This window comes from Pongo abelii, chromosome 1 (assembly GCF_028885655.2).
Source record: "Pongo abelii isolate AG06213 chromosome 1, NHGRI_mPonAbe1-v2.0_pri, whole genome shotgun sequence".
NCBI classification, from domain to species: domain Eukaryota; kingdom Metazoa; phylum Chordata; class Mammalia; order Primates; family Hominidae; genus Pongo; species Pongo abelii.
The window spans coordinates 143,068,126-143,086,612 of NC_071985.2; the positions used below are offsets into that span (position 1 = coordinate 143,068,126).

General features: G+C 40.0%; 1 protein-coding gene across 3 annotated transcripts in view; it reads right to left on the minus strand.

The window, feature by feature from the left end:
- Nucleotides 1–733: 733 nt before the first annotated feature.
- The window catches only part of LRRC8D (leucine rich repeat containing 8 VRAC subunit D), a 114,345-nt gene continuing 96,591 nt past the window's right edge, over nt 734–18,487 (minus strand). For all 3 annotated transcript variants that reach the window (XM_054531421.2, XM_054531423.2, XM_009248102.4), the window contains exon 3: nt 734–3,666. In XM_054531421.2, the coding sequence (XP_054387396.1) occupies nt 1,088–3,664 (2,577 nt within the window). In that variant the 5' untranslated portion in view covers nt 3,665–3,666 and the 3' untranslated portion in view covers nt 734–1,087. The remainder of the gene's footprint in view (nt 3,667–18,487) is intronic.

Below are 18,487 nucleotides of genomic sequence, written 5' to 3' on the forward strand. Positions count from 1 at the left end.
TTTCTGAGATTGATTAGACACTGGTCAGTTAGATAAAGAAGGAAATCATTATCTAAAAAGTGTATTCTCCTAGCATTTGTCTGGCTATGACTCCTAGCTGCACAAAAACAGAAAATACAGCTTGTCACTAAGATAGGGAAAGTTAAGTTTCCCTACCCAATGAACTACATTTCCTATTATTTTCCCACCAACACCAGAACAACACTGAAAAGGGCAAGAAATTAAATGATACTTGTGATTCTGTGTTATCTTCCAAATGGTGGTGATACTGGAGGTTGTGTTAATAAGTCATTAAAATTTTTATTTTGTTGTAATAAAATTTATTTTTAGAAAACATTTTCTATTTTTTGGCAACCCTATATTATTGGTAGAAAAATGTACCATATAATCAGAACTCCAAACTATGTCAAAAAAGCTATTATTAAGAAATGTGTTATTTCTTGTTACTTATTCTTAAAAAACAAAACCCCTAACAATCTACATACCTCTACTGCATTCCAAGTCTGTAAGAGTACAAAATCCATGACACGAGGTGCTCAGGAGCAGCAGTACCAGTCAACTATTGTGAGAGGTGCTTACTTGAGGCACTTTAAATTAAAACAGGAAATAAATCAGTATTTTAACAAATCTAAATTTACAAGTTTGGACTTGATGTGTCTGTCTTTAGTGAACTGAGTTAAAGCAATATTGCACCAATTAAGCAAAGTAAATTAAGACCCCTCAAAAAAGGTGATATAGTAAGAAAATGTCAATTTAATCATTTACTTTAGCAGGCAAGCAATTTGTAAACATTCAGTAGCGGCAGCATCCAAGTTACAAACAATTTAAAAAGAACCAAGATTAGTGATTATGATTTTTCCTTCCCTTTCCCCAAAAGAAAAAAAAAAGATTTGGAAATGAATGACTTAAAACCCTACAAACATTGAACATTCAGTTATGCCTTCTATCAGCCTTCTATGCATCCTCTCTGTTTTATTTTAAAAGATGTATCTACTCCTAAAATGCATTATCTTGTAATAACTTGTACGTGAGCACTTGCAATCTAGGAAGTTGTTCCTGCATATCACTGTGCACACATTATCTTAGTTTAAATCCCATTTGCAAAGGGAATATTTATGTCTTGATTCAATGCCTCTTTGACTTCGAGTGGCAGGGTGTCAAAAAGGTGATCTTCCACAACAAGCCCGCTTTTCTTGAGCATCCGACACTGGCCCAGCTGGGCTGGCAGGCGGTCCAAGCAGTTCCCCTTCAGCTCCAGCTGAGTGAGCTGGGAGAGCTGACCAACTTTCTCTGGGAGTGAGGTGATGCAGTTCTGTCCCAGATTCAAAGTCCTCAACTTTATGCATTTAAACAATTGTTTTGGCAGAATGTCCACTTTGTTCCCAGTGATATGCAAATGCTGCAGGTTCTGAAGCAATCCTATTTCTATTGGAATCATTGAAATGTTGTTGTAGCTTACATCTAAGCATCTGAGTTTCTGTAAACTAAATACTGCCACTGGTAAGGATTCGAGCTTGTTGTTAGAGAAATAAAGTGACTCCAAGTTTTTGACATGGGTAATAGAGGGAGGAATAGTAACAATTTTGTTATGCCATAATTTTAAACACGTCAGTCGTTTTAAATGCTGGAAACTGATGATTTCCTCAATTGTGCGAATGTTATTTGACTTTAAATCCAATTCCTGTAAATTAGAGAGGCTGAAAATAGCATGTGGAATTCTCTCTAGCTCACAGTTCTGGAGTTCCAGCTCAGCGACATTCATCATTTTCTTAAGGCTGTTCAGTACCAAGAGTTTAGTGCCGTCATTATGAATGACTAACTTTGTAAGATGTGGAGCCACATCTGTAATGTTGGAGGGAACTTTGGTCAAATTGCTCTTCACGTGGAGAATCTTAAGGTGCCGCAACTCTCGGAGAGATTCAAGTCCTATCATCTTATTGTTTTCAGAGTTCAAATTGCCTATTAAGTACAACTCTCGAAGGTTTTTGAGCAAATACACCCAGGCAGGAATTTCAGCCACATCGGTGAACTTCACGTGAAGGCATCTCAAGTGATCGCGAAGAAAGCTAAAAGCAGTCTGTTCAACTTTTGCAGGGCAGTGGCAGAGGTGGAGCTCTTGGAGGTTAGTCATTTGAGAAATCTTAGCAGGAATTTTAGCTTCTGGAATTAGTTCAAGCTTTAGCACATCCAGGTCTGTGAGGTCAAAGACAGCATCGGGCACCCCCGACAGCATGAACAGATGCAACTCCTGCTTGTCCTGGGTGTTGCGTGAGACGTGCTGCCTGAGTTTTTCAAATGTCCACTCATGGTTCAAACTAATTTCTCTAAGTTTATTTTCACTAACTTCTGACAAGAACACACCAAAACGCTTGGAATATAGCTGGTCATACTGGTCTACCATGTGGAGAAGGAAAGCAAAATCATTTTTGACATCTGGAATGTCACTAAAACTGCTCTCTTCTCTGACTTTTTCAAAAGAATATTCCTTCAAAGGTATCCTGAATAACCAGAAGAGAGTGTAGAGGCAGATAAAGCCATAAACACAAATAATGGATATGTAACTGATGAGAAGCTTTTTCAACATGTAAGCCATATTGTGGGTACACTCAAATACCTCATAACCAGTCAGATGCTCAACTTTGGGCTTGCAGACGTGTTCAAAGCTGATTGCGTTGACAAAGTTCGCTGTATAGCAGAGAATAAAAATGAACTTGGCTGTTTTGATAACTGTTTGGACCACATAGAGTTTATAGATCAAGTCACTATCTTCCACATGGGCACGGAACTTCCTCACTTTCTCAAACAGGGCTTTGGCCTGCTCTCCATCCTTTTTATCCAGGATTGTCATGCTGGGAACTTCAATCACAGGCTTCTCAGCTGAAAATTTAAAGCCAGTTTTATTGATCATTGGTGTACTGGCACTGGGGCTCCCTTCATCACTGCTGGTAGAAACATGCTTTGGTAGAGTCTGGGCACCTGTTATTCTCTGCTTGTTTTCCTCTGAGTCTTCGCATGCTGTCTCAGACAACGCTTTTGTAGTCCAAGGGGATTCAAAGCACTTTCCTAATATTGAAACAAAATGTTCTACTTTTGAGCATGTTTTGGGATATTTGAACCAAAAGTTGCTACTGACCATGAGAATAATAGTATGTATAAGAGCTAGGTATGGAAAGTACTTAGAATACCACGGAAGGGCCAGATGGTAACACATCTGATTAATAAATACATATTGCTGAAAATCCAAGTTTGTTTTTCGACCTGTTGGATCTTTCTTCTCTTTCTTTGCCTCCTGATTTGGAAGTGCGAAATCTGTGCGAGGATATGTGGCTCTGAGAGGTATGTCAGGTGTCACAGCAGATGTCCCAAAGGAAATGTCGTTTGTTGTCCGCCCATCTTGGTCTCGGTTGGTGGCTGCTTCCATCTTCGGGATGTCGGTGGTGACCTCGGCATTTCCTGGTGGTGTATGTGCCTTTGAATTTACAGGAGATGGCAATACTGGCAAACAGACCACCTGATCTTTGGTAAGTTGCATGGTTCCTGCAAAGATGGCTACCATTAACATAACAACAGCCAGGTAATCCATAAACACATCCCACCATGGTTTCAGGATTCGGTAAGTTGGCTGAATGTCATTAAGTGATGCAACTTCCGCAAGGGTAAACATTCCTAGAAAACAAGAAGACAAATGACATTATTCTAGAGATACAAGTGAAAAGAGTAAATGAGAAAAACCCTATGCCTGCTCCAAACTAAAGTTTTCTCATTCAGGTCTTATCTTTTTATCCAACATAAATGTAGTAGAAAATAAACTAAAAGGGGAATATATAGCTTTTCTCTTCTAGTGCAAGGGAAGAGGGAAAGAATGAGTAAGAATTGCATTCTAGGTAAGAAATAATGACAGACTGCACCAAGTCCATAGTGGTTACTCAGTGGACCTTGAAGGAGGATACGACAGCAGGATGGCATTTGTTGTGGACTCATTAAAGGTTAAGACTGAAATTTGGAGGTCAAGGAGTGGGATGACTCTTATTTTGTATAAGCCAAAATTGAAGGGTCTGTGTATACCATTAAATACCGTTAAACTCTGGATAGTCTTATGTTCCAGACTTAGTTCTAACACTTACTAATGGTTGATTCCTTAAGCCTTGTATTCCCATCTGTATAATAGGGATGAAAACTTCTAAGGGTTGTTGGAAAGTTTAAGTAATGATTGTGACGCTCTTAGCACACCCTCTGGCCACAAGTGTTTGTTAGCTGTTTACATTAGCTCCAATCACTCTGGTGGAAGTGTCCATGAACAGTTGAAATTAAGGGTCTAGCGTTTAGGAAGAGTCTTACTATACACACTTGGGATTTATCAATATATAGCTGAAACTCTGGCCTTTGATGCAGTCCTATGGAAAGCATGTGGATTGAGAAGGCAGCTCAAGACTAAGGTGGCCATGAAATAATCAATGATGGTGATGCTGAATAAGTATCACCAAATAAGTATTTGTTAGAGACATATGATCTCTACCAAAGCAGGTGACCCGAGCAGCCATGAATGAAGCCCCGGTGCCAGGAAACTTGAAAATATGGTTATTATTCACTATCAGCTGGCAGCTTTACAGCACTGGAACTAGTTTATATAAATAATAAAGTACGAGGACAATCATCCTGGAAGTAAAGAAAAACAGTGTTTATAGTGGCAAGTAATGGGAATGGGCTTCTCTAATTATGTGCATGAACTGAATGTTTCAACTTCTTGAAAAACCACATGACCATATTTTCCTTTCTTGGGAGGTTCTTGGGTTTCCATATTCATATTGCTTTGTCTTTTTTAAAGAAATAAATCATGTTATTTCTTTAAAAACTAGCAAAAGACCAAGCAATAAAAACCAAGGCAAGTACCCAAGAGTTTTGGGAATGCATGTATTTTTTTAAATTAAGGATGGAAGATGAATTTTTAATGTTTTATTTTTATTTATTTATTTTTGAGACAGAGTCTCACTCTGTCACCCAGGCTAGAGTGCAGTGGCGCGATCTCAGCTCACTGCAACCTCTGCCTCCTTGGTTCAAGCGATTCTCCTGCCTCAGCCTCCCGAGTAGCTGGGACTACAGGCATCCACCACCACGTCTGGCTAATTTTTGTATTCTTAGTAGACACAGGGTTTCACCATATTGGCTGGTCTCGAACTCCTGACCTTGTGATCTGCCCACCTCGGCCTCCCAAAGTGCTGGGATTACAGGCGTGAGCCACCACACCCAACCAGGAAGATGAATTATCTATTCATGGGTTGTCTGGAATGCTGTGTTGAGGAGGATTCTGAGGCTGATTGTGGTTTCAGTAGGCAACAGTGCTGTGACTGATTACTCGTGTCTTCCTTGGATGACACAATGAAGAAACGTGGCATTAGTACTTTGATTCTGCTCTGTTTTAAATTAAGTTTCTGAAGGCAGGGACCAGTTCTTTTTTCTTTTCTTTTCTGAAACCCTTCCACATACCTAGTACTGCACAGAGTAGGTTCATAATATTTCTTAATAAAATACAGTGAATACCACAGCAATGATCACATCTGTAGTTAGTTTTGTAAGCAAAATTATCTCTTATGTAAGCAGGTAAACACAAGCCTAAGAACTCCAAACATAAAATTGTTAGAAATCACATTCCCAGACTTCAGGGCTTAAGTATGAAATGCCTGGTATCCAGTCTTTGTAAAAAAAAAAAAAAAAAAAATTATCAAGGAAGTAATAAAAAGAAAAATAACTGTTTGTACCTTAGTAGGGGAACTGGGAGATAACATGCCCACTTGAACCCTATTCTGAGCTCCTGTATCTTGTGTGGGTTTTGCTTTCATGAATGGCTTGGATAAGCAGGAAGAAAGGCTACTGGAATCACAGCAAGCTAACCTAAATGAGAAACAGCTCAACCTCATGTCATTTTGAGCTCTTCAGTTCCTATCTAGAATGCACAAAACACAGCATCAAGCACAGAATGACTCTTACTTCACGTACAGAGACTAGAGAGTACACCTTGCACAGGTTTATTTCTGGCAAGGAACGTAACAGTCATACCTGGGGACCATCGCTTTAAAGGGCCATCTGCATGAGTAATAGGAACAATAGATTTTTTTGCATGTAATAGTTCTTTCAAATAGGATTTTTCTTTACTTTTTAAATAGAGTCATGAACTGCATGATGGTGTTTTGGTCAACAATGGACTGCATATATGATGGCAGTCCCATAAGATATGAGATGGTGGCTCATGCCTATAATCCCAGCACTTTGGGAGGCCGAGGTGGGTGGATCATTTGAGGCCGGGAGTTTCAGACCAGCCTGGCAAATATGGTGAAACACCATCTCTACTATAAATACAAAAATTAGCCAGGCATAGTGGTTCACGCTTGTAATCCCAGCCACTTGGGAGGCTGAGGCAGAAGAATTGCTTGAACCCGGGAGGAGGAGGTTGCAGTGAGCCAAGATCATGCCACTGCACTCCAGCCTGGGTGACAGAGTGAGACTCCATTTTATAATGAAGTACATAGAAACCTGACATACAGCACTAATCATTGGCATTACAGATCAAGTAGGGCAGCGGTCCTCAACCTTTTTGGCACCACAGACAAGTTTTGTAGAAGACAATTTTTCCAGAAATGGGGGTTGGGAGGAGAGATGGTTTTGGGATGAAACTGTTTCATCTTGGTTGGATCATCAGGCATTAGATTCTCATAAAGTGTGCCCAACCTAGATCCCTCACATGCGCAGTTCACGATAGGGTTCACGCTACTATGAGAATCTAATGCTGCTGCTGATCTGACACAAAGCGGAGCTCACGCAGTAACGCTCACTCTCCCGCTGCTCACCTACTGCCGTGAAGCCCAGTTCCTAACAGCCCTCAACAGGTACCAGTCTGCAGCCTGGGGCCTGGGGACTCCTGAAGTAGGGGAAAGGACTGATATTCAGCAATGATGTCGGGAATTTGGTTTTCCATATGAATACATAGATACATGCATATACACACACACACCATCTAGCTTTGTGTAAGTACACTCTGACATTCACACAACAATGAAATTGCCTAACAACACATTTCTCAGAAGGTATCCCCACGAAGCGACATGTGACTGTAGTTGTGTCTGGTTCTAGGGAGGCCAGGATGTCTGGTTTGTCAGACTGAGAGATAAGTGAATTTTGAAAGTCAGTGTCCTGAGGACATTGGTTATTTGTCTTTTACACCATGATTATTACAACTGGTCTTTCTGCTGCCAGTCTTTACCTCCTTTAATCCCTTTTCCATCTTGCCATGGGTCCCTTGGCAAAAACGCTCCAGGCTCTCTCTGTTCCAGGCCAGTAACTTCTGCCAGTTTCTCTAACAAGCCATTCTCTCCCTTGTGTTCAGCCTCTCCAACACTTTGTTTCCTCTGCCTTGATTACTTCCTCCCTACTCTTCTTCACTAGGCTATCAGGTTTCTGCAGCCTTTTCCAGAAAGCCTTCCCTGATCCCCTAGTATGGGTGAGGTGCTTCTTCGATGTGTTCTCACAGAACTCTGTACCTCCGCCCATCACAGCCCTTATCACACTGTATTTACTTGTCTGATCTCCCATTGAATTACCAATTCAATGAAGATATGCACTATATCCAACTTCCTTCTTTGTCCTATGTATCCAATGCCTGACACATAGTAGGTGCTCAATCTATGAAATGATTTTGAGATCTTGATCATCATCTTCAGCATCCTAAAAATTCCTTGAGAACATTTATTAACATCTACAGATGGTATTGGGCAGAGGAGCATTTTATTAACCTGAATTGCTACCACAAAGCAACCTGGATCTATGCAAGAATGAATACCCTAAGCTAGGTCTCAGCATAAAATAAATAGTTAAAAGACCACACAGCAGAGACATTGTTGGATTCTTGCAACCAGTGTTATTTTGCAGCTGCTGAAGTGTCAGTGGTAGTTTTCAAGCACCTTGTACTCAGGACAGGCTTTGATCCCAGGAAATAGAAGAGGCTGTCCACCTTCCCAGTGGGAAAAGAAAAGTTCAAAGGTAGTGGCAGTGGGCATAGCAACAGAGTACAGAGTACTGTAACTTCACATACGGTCACCAGCTCCGGCCCCAGACTCCCCGCAAGAATGGTAACACTGAATAACAGACAGCACACGACCGCTCCAACCTCAGATGAGCTCCTCTCTTCCAGCACATTGTCTACTCTGCCACCCGCCACCAGAAGTTTTGTGCCCTTGCTGTTTTCTCCAGCCCATTTCTCTTTTTTCTTTCTATTGAACTTTTCCTTATTAAGTCCCAGCTCAAGCACTACCTTTTCCTTCAAACTGCTATCATGTTGTCTAATAATAATCTGTTTGTAGGCCGGACATGGTGGCTCACATCTGTAATCCCAGGACTTTGGGAGGCCGAGGTGGGCAGATCACCTGAGGTCAAGAGTTTGAGACCAGCCTGGCCAACATGGTGAAACCCCGTCTCTACTAAAAATACAAAAATTAGCGGGGCTTGGTGCCAGGCACCTGTAATCCCAGCTACTCAGGAGGCTGAGGCAGGAAGAATTGCTCGAACCCGGGTGGCGGAGGTTGCAGTGAGGTGAGATCATGCCACGGCACTCCAGCCTGGGCAACAGAGCAAGACTCCCGTCTCAAAAATAAAAAATCTGTTTCTAATCTTGGTCTCTTCCACTAGATCTTGAGCTCCTTGTAGGCAGAGAGTATGTCTTATTCACCTTTGTAATCCACCATGCCCTACTCTCATCCTTGAAGAACACAGATGGCATTTAGTGATGATGATAATGGTAACAGTAATAGTGGCTATCACTTGTCATTTTTCTTCCACGTGGCAAGCACTGTACCAGGGGCTTTACATCTGATACAACTTCCCAGTTTTATACAGAGCACATTCCTGAAAATGAATGTACAAAAGTTCAGTTTAAGCTTTTGGGGGCTAAGAGAATGGCTCTATTTCCAAATGTTGTATGAAATTATAAAATCCACCAGAATTCCTAAAATTAAAATGACAGATAATACTAAGTGCCGGTAGGGATGCTGGAGCAACTGGAATGCAAATACTGCTGGTGAGTGTGTCAATGTTGGGAAACTCTGGGAAATGTTTTAGTATTATCTACTAAAATTGAGCATAAGCACACTTTATGACCCTGCAATTCCACTGCTAGGTATATACCTGTAAGAAACACGGGTATATATTCATCCAAAAACACGTATGAGAATGCTCATAGCAGCACCATTTGTATTAGCTCTAAACTGTAAGCTATCCAAATGCCTATCAACGGTAGAATAAAAGATGTGGTATATTTGCAAAGTAGAATACTAGGCAGCAACAAGAATGAATGATCTGGTTACATGGGTGTGTTGAATTTATAAAATGTGATCTATACACTCAGGCTTTCACTTCAATAAAAAGTTTCAAAGGAAATGGTAAAAGAAGCTGCCGCAGAAACAGCTGTCCTAGGAATGTGCTGTGAAATGACATTGAGGCTGCACCTCCGCCCTGTCCCAAGGCACATCCCGGCTGGCTGGGATTACATGCCAGGGAAGCCTGTCTCTTCCTCTGGTGGTCTCCCTTCACTATTTATTTCCCTGGCCTGAGAGTAGGTGCCTGCTTTCTCTGGAGTACAAAGGACTGATTCTGCCATAGAAAAGAAGGTGCAGAGGTAGGAACATACAATATCTGAAAGCTCTGGGTGGAAAAAGTTGAACACAGGTGGAACACAGTGGAACATTGCCTGAATCCTATTTAACCTTCACAACATTACTCTAAACAGCCAAAGTGTTGTTATTTACCCTTGAGAGGGGAAGAAATAGACTCACAGAAGGTGTGGACGTTAAATAATTAGTAGCAGAGTCTGGATTTAAAATCCCACCTAAGGCCAAAGCATATGTTCTTCCTACCAGATTACCTTTTCTTCTTTATTTCTCATGTTTGCAGTGCTTTTTGGTTGCAAGCTACTTTCCTATACAAGATCTCTATTTATTTTCATAATAACCCAGTGGTCTAGGCATTACTACTGCCCAACAGTATGAGGAAACCTGAGGCTCAAAAAGCTTAAATGACCTCTCCGAGCTAATTAAGCGAGAGAGCTAACAGAATCTTTCATCTCTAAATCTTTTTCTCTACCACGCATCATCCAATGCCTGTGTTATTCGCTAAGGGTTGACTATTGAAGGAGGCAACTCCTCACTGTTGTCCTTGGCTTAGAGGTGACAAAGCAATGAAATTATGTAATCACCACCATCCCTTCCTGACATTCACTAGGAATTCAAGAAAGCCACCAGCCCCATGCCAAGCACCATGGAGGGGAATGCAGAGATGATCTAATATAGATCCTTGCCCTCAAGGAGATCCCAGTCTAATGCAGGATGATAAGCAGTAAGTGTACAATTACAACATATTAGGTTGGTGTGAAAGTGACTGCAGTTTTTACCACTACTTTTAATGGCAAAAGTTGCACCAACCTAATAGTAAGGGTATTGCTCTCACCTTAATACAAAGTAATATGAAGTTAATACAAAGTATAGCAGATGCACACAATGGAGCAAGCCCAAGTCTGCATGTAGTAAATGGGAGAACTTCACAGAGGTGTGGTTTTGAGCTGAGAGATGAAGGAAGGGTGAGACATGAGGCGGTGGGGAGAGGAGGGAAAACAATTTTGACTGAAGAAATAGCAAGGGCAAAGGCACAGCATGAGATAAATGATGTGTTAGAGAAACTACAAATAACTTTAATGCTATCCCAGTTATTGGTCTAGTATACCTCTGTACAGATATCACATCTCATGGGTAAGCCAAAGTATGGAAACCAAAGCATGGATTTAAGCATAGGCCTAAGAAAGTGCCCAGGCCATAAGGCAGAAAACCAGTACTTCCCAGCAATGTCAGCCACAGGACTTGAATTAATGCATCTGTTATACCATTTTACCCACCAAAAATGGGGATAATGACATATGCCCTTCCTACCGGGGGGTATTTCAACCATCAACTGAATTAAAGATGCACAAGCACTTTGAAAACAAAAGTAGCTTTTCATATATACTGACTGTGTATGTGTATAAAGTATATTGAACACATATTTATATAATACAGTATATTAAGTACATTATGATCCTCTAGTGACTTATTTTAGGTTCAGGGCGTACATGTGCAGGTTTGTAACATGGGTAAACTAGTTGCTAAGGCTTGATGTATGAATGATCCCATCACCAAGGTCAGCAGTCCTCAATCTTTTTGGCACCAAGGACTGGTTTCATGGAAGACAATTTTTCCATGGACGGGGGAGGGGGATGGTTTCGGGCTAACTCAAGTGCATCACATTTGTTATGCACTTTATTTCTACTATTATGACACTGTAATATATAATGAAATAATTATACAACTCACCATAATGTAGAATCAGTGTGTTCCCTGAGCTTTTCCTGCAACTAGATGGTCCCATCTGGGAGTGATGGGAGACAGTGACAAATCATCGGACATTAGATTCTCACAAGGATAGCAGAACCTAGATCCCTTGAATTCACAGTTCACAATAGGGTTCACACTCCTATGAGAAACTAATGCTGCTGCTGATCTGACAGGAGGCAGAGCTCAGGCAGTAATGTCAGCAATGGAGAGTGGCTGTAAATACAGATGAAGCTTCGCTCACTCTCCCACTGCTCACCTGGTGCTGTGCAGCCCGGTTCCTAACAGGCCATGGATCAGCAGCAGTCCGTGGCCCAGGGGTTGGGGACCGCCAGTCAAGGTAATGAGCATAGTACCTAATAGGGAGTCTTCCAACCCAACTCCCCTCCTTTCTCTCCCCCATTAAGCAGGCCCCTGTGTCTATTGTTCCGTTCTTTGTATCCATGTGTATTCAGTGTTTAGCTCCCACTTATAAGTGAGAAAATGTGGTATTTGGTTTTATGTTCCTGCATTACTATGCCTAGGATAATGGCCTGCAGCTGCATCCATGTTGCTGCAAAAAACATGATATATTCTTTTTTATGGTTGCACAGTATTCCATGGTGTATATGTACCGTATTAAAAAAAAAATCCAGTCCACTGTCAGCGGGCATCTTGGTTGATTTCATGTCTTTGCTATTGTGAATGGTGCTGCAATGAACATACAAGTACACATCTTTTTTGTAGAAAGATTTGTTTTCCCTTGGGTATATACACAACAGAGATTGCTGGGTTGAATTATAGTTCTGTTTTAACTTTTTTGAGAAATCTACACACTGCTTTCCACAGTGGCTGAACTAATTTACATCCCCACCAGCAGTGCATAAGTGTTTTCTTTTCTCTGCAACCTTGCCAGCATCTGGTGTTTTTTGACTTTTTAATAATAGCCATTCTGGTGTGAGAGGGTATCTCACTGACTTTTTGATTTGCATTTCTCTAATGATTAGTGATGCTGAGCATTTTTTCATATATTTGTTGGCCGCATGTATGTCTTCTTTTGAGAAGTGTTTGTTCATGTCCTTTGCCCATTTTTTAATGGGATTGTTTTTTGCTTGCTGATTTAAGTTCCTTATAGATTCTAGATATTAGACCTTTGTCAGATGCATAGTTTGCAGATATTTTCTCCCATTCTGTATGCTGTCTGTTTACTGTTGATAGTTTAATTTGCTGTGCAGAAGCTCTTTAGTTTAATTAGGTCCCACTTGTCAATTTTTGTTTTTGTTGCAATTGCCTTTGGGGACTTAGTCATAAATTCTTTGCCAAGGCCAACATCCAGAATAGTATTTTTTAGGTTTTCTTCTAGAGTTTTTATTGTTTTAGGTCTTACCTTTAAGTCCTTTAATCCATCTTGAGTTAGTTTTTGTATATGGTGAAAGGAAGGGGTCCAGTTTCAATCTTCTGCATAAGGCTAGCCAGTTATCCCAGCACCATTTATTGAATAGGGAGTCTATTCCCCATTGTTTGTTACTGTCGACTTTGTCACAAAGATCAGGTGGTTGTATGTGTGTAATTTTGTGGACTCTCTGTCCTGTTCCAGTGGTCTGTGTGTCTGCTTTTGTATCAGTACCATGCTGTTTTGGTTACTGTAGTCTTGTAGTATAGTTTGAACTCACATAATGTGATATCTCCAGCTTTGCTCTTTTTGTTTAGGATTGCTTTGGTGATTTGGCTTTTTTTGGGTTCCATATGAATTTTAGAATCGTTTTTTCTAATTCTGCGAAAAATGACACTGGTAGTTTGATAGGAATAGCACTGTATCTATATATTGCTTTGGGAAGTATGGCCATCATAACAATACGATTCTTTCTAATGTGAAGTTAAGCCAATGAGAGGAGAGATCAGCACCTGGTTTCTCTGCATCCTATCCATATCTTGAGGTTTGATCTACTTAGTGAATCAGGACTCAGAATGGCTATAAATGGTTATCAAGGATTTTTGTTTTTTAACTTGAGAAACGTATATTTAATAAGTATTAATTGCATATATTCTTTGATTTCTCTTTTATAGTACATCTATTGCAAAAGACTTAAATAATTACGTTATGCGGAAGTGGATTTCACATTCCAAAGCTTCTCCTTGTCAATGGCACACATGAAAATCAGCTTAACATTCCTGTAAGCAAACATTTCTCATGGAAGTCAAGGAAGCTTTTTGTACTAGAACTGAAAAGGGAAAGTTATTGGACTTTGGTTGAACAAAACTAAATCTGAAAACAATGGGGTTGAATCTAAATCCTTTTAGAATTATGATCCTGTTTTTTTATTCAAATGTATGGTTAGTAGTAATGAAAAAAAACCAGTAACAGTTCAAAAATCAGAAGACATGGTTGTTGGACAATTCTGTGATTACACTAAAAAACACTGAATTATATACTTCAAATGGGTAAATTGTATGGTATGTAAATTTTATCTCCATAAAGCTGTTAAAATAAAGAAATCAGATCTCAACCTTTGTTATTTTACTGCCTAAACTGCCTTTCAACAGAAATAGGATAGTGAAGGTAGATATGATTGTAGCCTATTGTAGCTATTCATGCTAGACTACATTCTAAGTTCAAGTATGTTTTTAAATGATTGCTTATATTATTACCTCTCTAACATTTATGCCTCATCGGTAAAATCTTAATAATAAAAACCACCTCACAGTGTAACGTATTAGGAACACCTGGTTTAGGGTCTGGCACAAAGTAAGCCCCCAGAGATGTTTGCTGAATCTGAATTTAAAAAAGAAAAAAATAATCATTGAGGAGAAAAGTCTGTCTTAGTCTTTACTGAAGATGACTAGACCAATTTGTTGAATTTTGAACTAGCATGTAGCACCATGCACATGGAGTAAACCTGGAATAAATGACTAATGATAAATATTTGGCATTTAATTTTATTTATTCTTTTAGATGTATTTAAATTAAAATTATTGGCCAGACGCAGTGGCTCATGCCTGTAATCCCAGCACTTTGGGAGGCCAAGGCAGGTGGATCACCTGAGGTCAGGAGCTCAAGACCAGCCTGGCCAACATGATGAAACCCGGTCTCTACTAAAAATACAAAAAATTAGCTAGGTGTGGTGGCGATCACCTGTAATCCCAGCTACTTGGGAGGCTGAAGCACGAGCACAGCTTGAACCTGAGAGGCGGAGGTTTCAGCAAACCAAGATCGCCCCACTGCACCCCAGCCTGGGTAACAAGAGCAAAACTCCATCTCCCCCACAAAAAAAATACTTATATGAAGAGGTGGCAAATGATACTAGAAAGAGCACAACTCCGATGCCCAAGAGACCTGGATTCAAATCTTGCTCTTTGTTCCCATTTGTTAGCCTGAGTAAATGTGGGTAGCTTGGTGACTGCTGGAAAACATATATTCATGAGATTGTTATGAGCAATAAAGGAAACCCTAGCATTAAAACAGAAAAATATAATCACCTAAATTAAAACTTTAAAAGTTGGCCGGGTGCAGTGGCTCACGCCTGTAATCCCAGCACTCTGGGAGGCTGAGGCGGACAGATCACCTGAGGTCAGGAGTTCGAGACCAGCCTGACCAACATGTGAAACCATGACTCTACTAAAAATTTAAAAATTAGCTGGGCTTGGTGGCAGGTGCCTGGAATCCCAGCTGCTCGGGAGGCTGAGGAAGAAGAATCGCTTGAACCTGGGAGGCAGAGGTTGCAGTGAGCTGAGATTGTGCCATTGTACTCCAACCTGGGCAACAGAGCAAGACTCTCTCTCTCTCAAAAAAAAAAAGAAAAAAAGAAAAACCTTTAAAAGTTTATCTGCACTAGGAGGTCTTAGTACCCCTATTAAAAGAAGGAAGCCAAATGGCTTTGAAATATTATTTAAATAAGAGTTTAAAGTATAAAGAAGCAAATGGCTTGATTAATGTAATCAATATAACACTCAATTATACTTAGTTTTTCTTTTTTGTTGTTTTTTTTGAAATAGGGTCTCACTCCAGTTGTTCAGGCTAGAGTGCAGTGGCGTGATCTTGGCTCACTACAGCCTTGAACTCCTGGGCTCAGGTGATTCTCCCACCTCAGCCTCCCGAGTAGCCCAGCTAATTTTTTGTATTTTTTGTAGGGACAGGGTTTCACCATGTTGCCCAGGCTGGTCTTGAACTCCCGGACTCAAGTGATTCATCCGCCTTGGCCTCCCAAAGTGTTGGGATTACAGGCATGAGCCACCACATCTGGCCTGTAATTTTTCACGTAGGCATGAATTAACTACCCAATCAAATATCAACTTTCACTTTTTTTCTGCAGGGAAAGAAGTCAGCCCTCTTGGTCAACCTGGGCAAATGGAAGAACATGCAAGAGACTTACGAGGATCAAATTCTCAAATCTTTCATTGAAATAAATCAAATGAGAACAAATTAAAGTTTATAATGAGCTACACCATCTCTACAACAAGCCTTCCCTAACACTCAACAGACACGTAAGCACATATGTGTATGTACACACAGATACTCACGCAGCACACCCAAATCAGTTATCAAAAATTTATACAGTTAAAGAAAATAACAAATGCTTCCGAAGCAATAGGGGAAAAAGGAATGATTTAGTTTTTTTTTTCCCAATAGGCCTCTGTATTACTGTATTATTTAAGTGTTAATAGTTATGGGTATTACAAGTATACAATATATTCTATAGCTGATATAATTCTGTATAGAAATGAAAAGTAAGTCACTGGTGTCACTCTCCCTTAAAAGATTATGATAAGAAATTAAACTTTTAAAATAGTTCCTTTCTAATGATATTTTGGTTTAGATATCTCAAAAATAACTGAAACAATTTTTTTACAGAAAAAATCTCAAGATTTTAAAAAACACTCCTTATATAAAACTTACCAATCTCAGATTTTGCATTGGGCAAAAACCACCCATTTTGCTAACCACCAAAAGCTTTTTATAAATCCATTTAACATTTAAAAGAAGAGGACTATAGAAAATTCATAACTTGTGAAATATAAAAAGAACTTCACACAAATTACATTTTAGTGTCTCTTTTAGGATTTCTTCCTAGTGTAGTGCTATTCACAAAGCAAATTTACTTCAGAGCTAAGGAACATAACTCAATAGGTCTAAAGCAAAATATCTTAGGAATTAACAAAAATGTGTTAGTACACTGCTGTGAATTTGTTTTTACTTCTAGCTCTCAATTCTAAAAGTCAAGGCCCACATTTGAGGGCTTACAAATGAGATTTTATTCATAGAACAATAAAAAAGAGGCTCTAAAATCAATGGCTTCCACATTTTATTCCATACAATCTCAGTTTCTTCTACAAGCTATCACCAGCATTCCCTTAAATCATGAACTCAGGCCAGCAGAATTTCACAAAAGCTTCAGTATCTATAGACCCCACTTAGTGTACCCTCTACTAGAAACTTTAATAAATAATTATGGAGTTTTTGCTATAGGGTTCTGGGGATTAAAAAGGGAAATAATTTTTTTAAAAATTAAAAGCTGTCCTTACTGAGAAAGCAACTTAGAGGAAACACAAAAAGAGCAAGGGATAATGACAATAGTTTCATTAGTCCCTAAAACAGAGTCTGGCAGCTAAGAGACCTTAATAAAGGCTCCAGAGAAAGTCATCCCAAACTGAGTGAAGAATTTGGTTCAACTTTATCGCTTAACTTCATCCAGTTTATGAGACAGTTAGTAGGATTTCCAATGGGAGCTTTGCTTGCATTTTCAAATTCCCTGCTTCTTTCCATCTGCAAAATGGACATCTTAGATTAAACTTGACCATTTTCCTTTTAAGTTTACTGACATTTAATAGTATTTCTTCTAGCATATACCTGGCATAGCATATCCCTGACACCCAAGCAGCCTTCCATGGTCCCAGGAAGTTGCCACATTCTTTTCCAGTTACTTTTTGGGACCAAAAGACCCTCTGATCATAAACCCATAAATATCTGCTCTGGTGACAGATAGCTGGGAGCCTGTCAGTCCTTATTCCTGGTTTGGTACAGACTGCTGGAAAAGTACCTGAGTATCTTGCCCTGGTGCTTACCTCACTAACCCTCAAAAAGTTCTCAAAATTAGTATGAGAGAAAAATACTCAGATACAAATTCTAATCCTTGGATAGGCAGCTTATTCAGTTAAAAGGATTACTTGGTAGTTTATTAGGAGATTCTAGCCAGTAGGACCAGAAATGAATGCAAAGTCAGACAATGGCTGCTCATGACACTTGCAGAACTGTCAATTCTGTCTCCCTGTCTTCCTCCACTTGGGTTTCAATGCCTCCACCTAATGGGAGGACAGTTTCTTTTATCTGCATGTCCTCAGGGCACAGCACAGATTAGGCACTTAATAAAGGGTTGTTAACAGAATGAATCACTCACAACTGTACAGCATTCCAGAAGGGTGCTCAGAAGGCACCCAACCTGAACCAAATACTGGCAGTGAGAAAAGGTCACTATTAATTATACCAAAGTCAAAATGATCAACTCTGACAGGCATTTTTCAATGTCCAGCTGGGCAACATATTAGAACGCTTTTTAACAGGTCATTCTGATGCTAACTCATTCGGATAGACCACCTGCATGCAGTTTAACTCATAATTAAGCACTCTACAGGAAAACAAAGACACAGGTTAAGCTTGGGCATACCCTCACTAGGAGATAATACCAAGAACTAAGCAGAGGGCAGGTGATAAGCCAGTATGATCTCTGGGGCAGTGGCAAGCAAACACCATTTTAGCACATAACAGGTGATATAAAACGGCAGAGAGGAAGGAGCTCCAGAGAGGGAGGACCCTTGAGACAGTGAAGGTGCTAGCACCTCAGGCCTCCTTTTCCTTGTCCTGCATGGGGTTTTCTGCCCTTCTGCATTGCATGGACAACGGAGGCAGAAATTCTGACTGAGTAACCCTGGAGTTAGTGGTGAATGCCATATGTGTTAAGGCAGAATACCATGTGCAAGTGTTGAGCAAGTGCCCGGCACATGGTAGACATTGAATAACAGCTGCTGGTTATTATTCATTGTGTAGAATAAGGTGCTTTATATAAATAAACCTATCAACATTCATCTTTACCACCTGGTACTGAGAAGTTTGT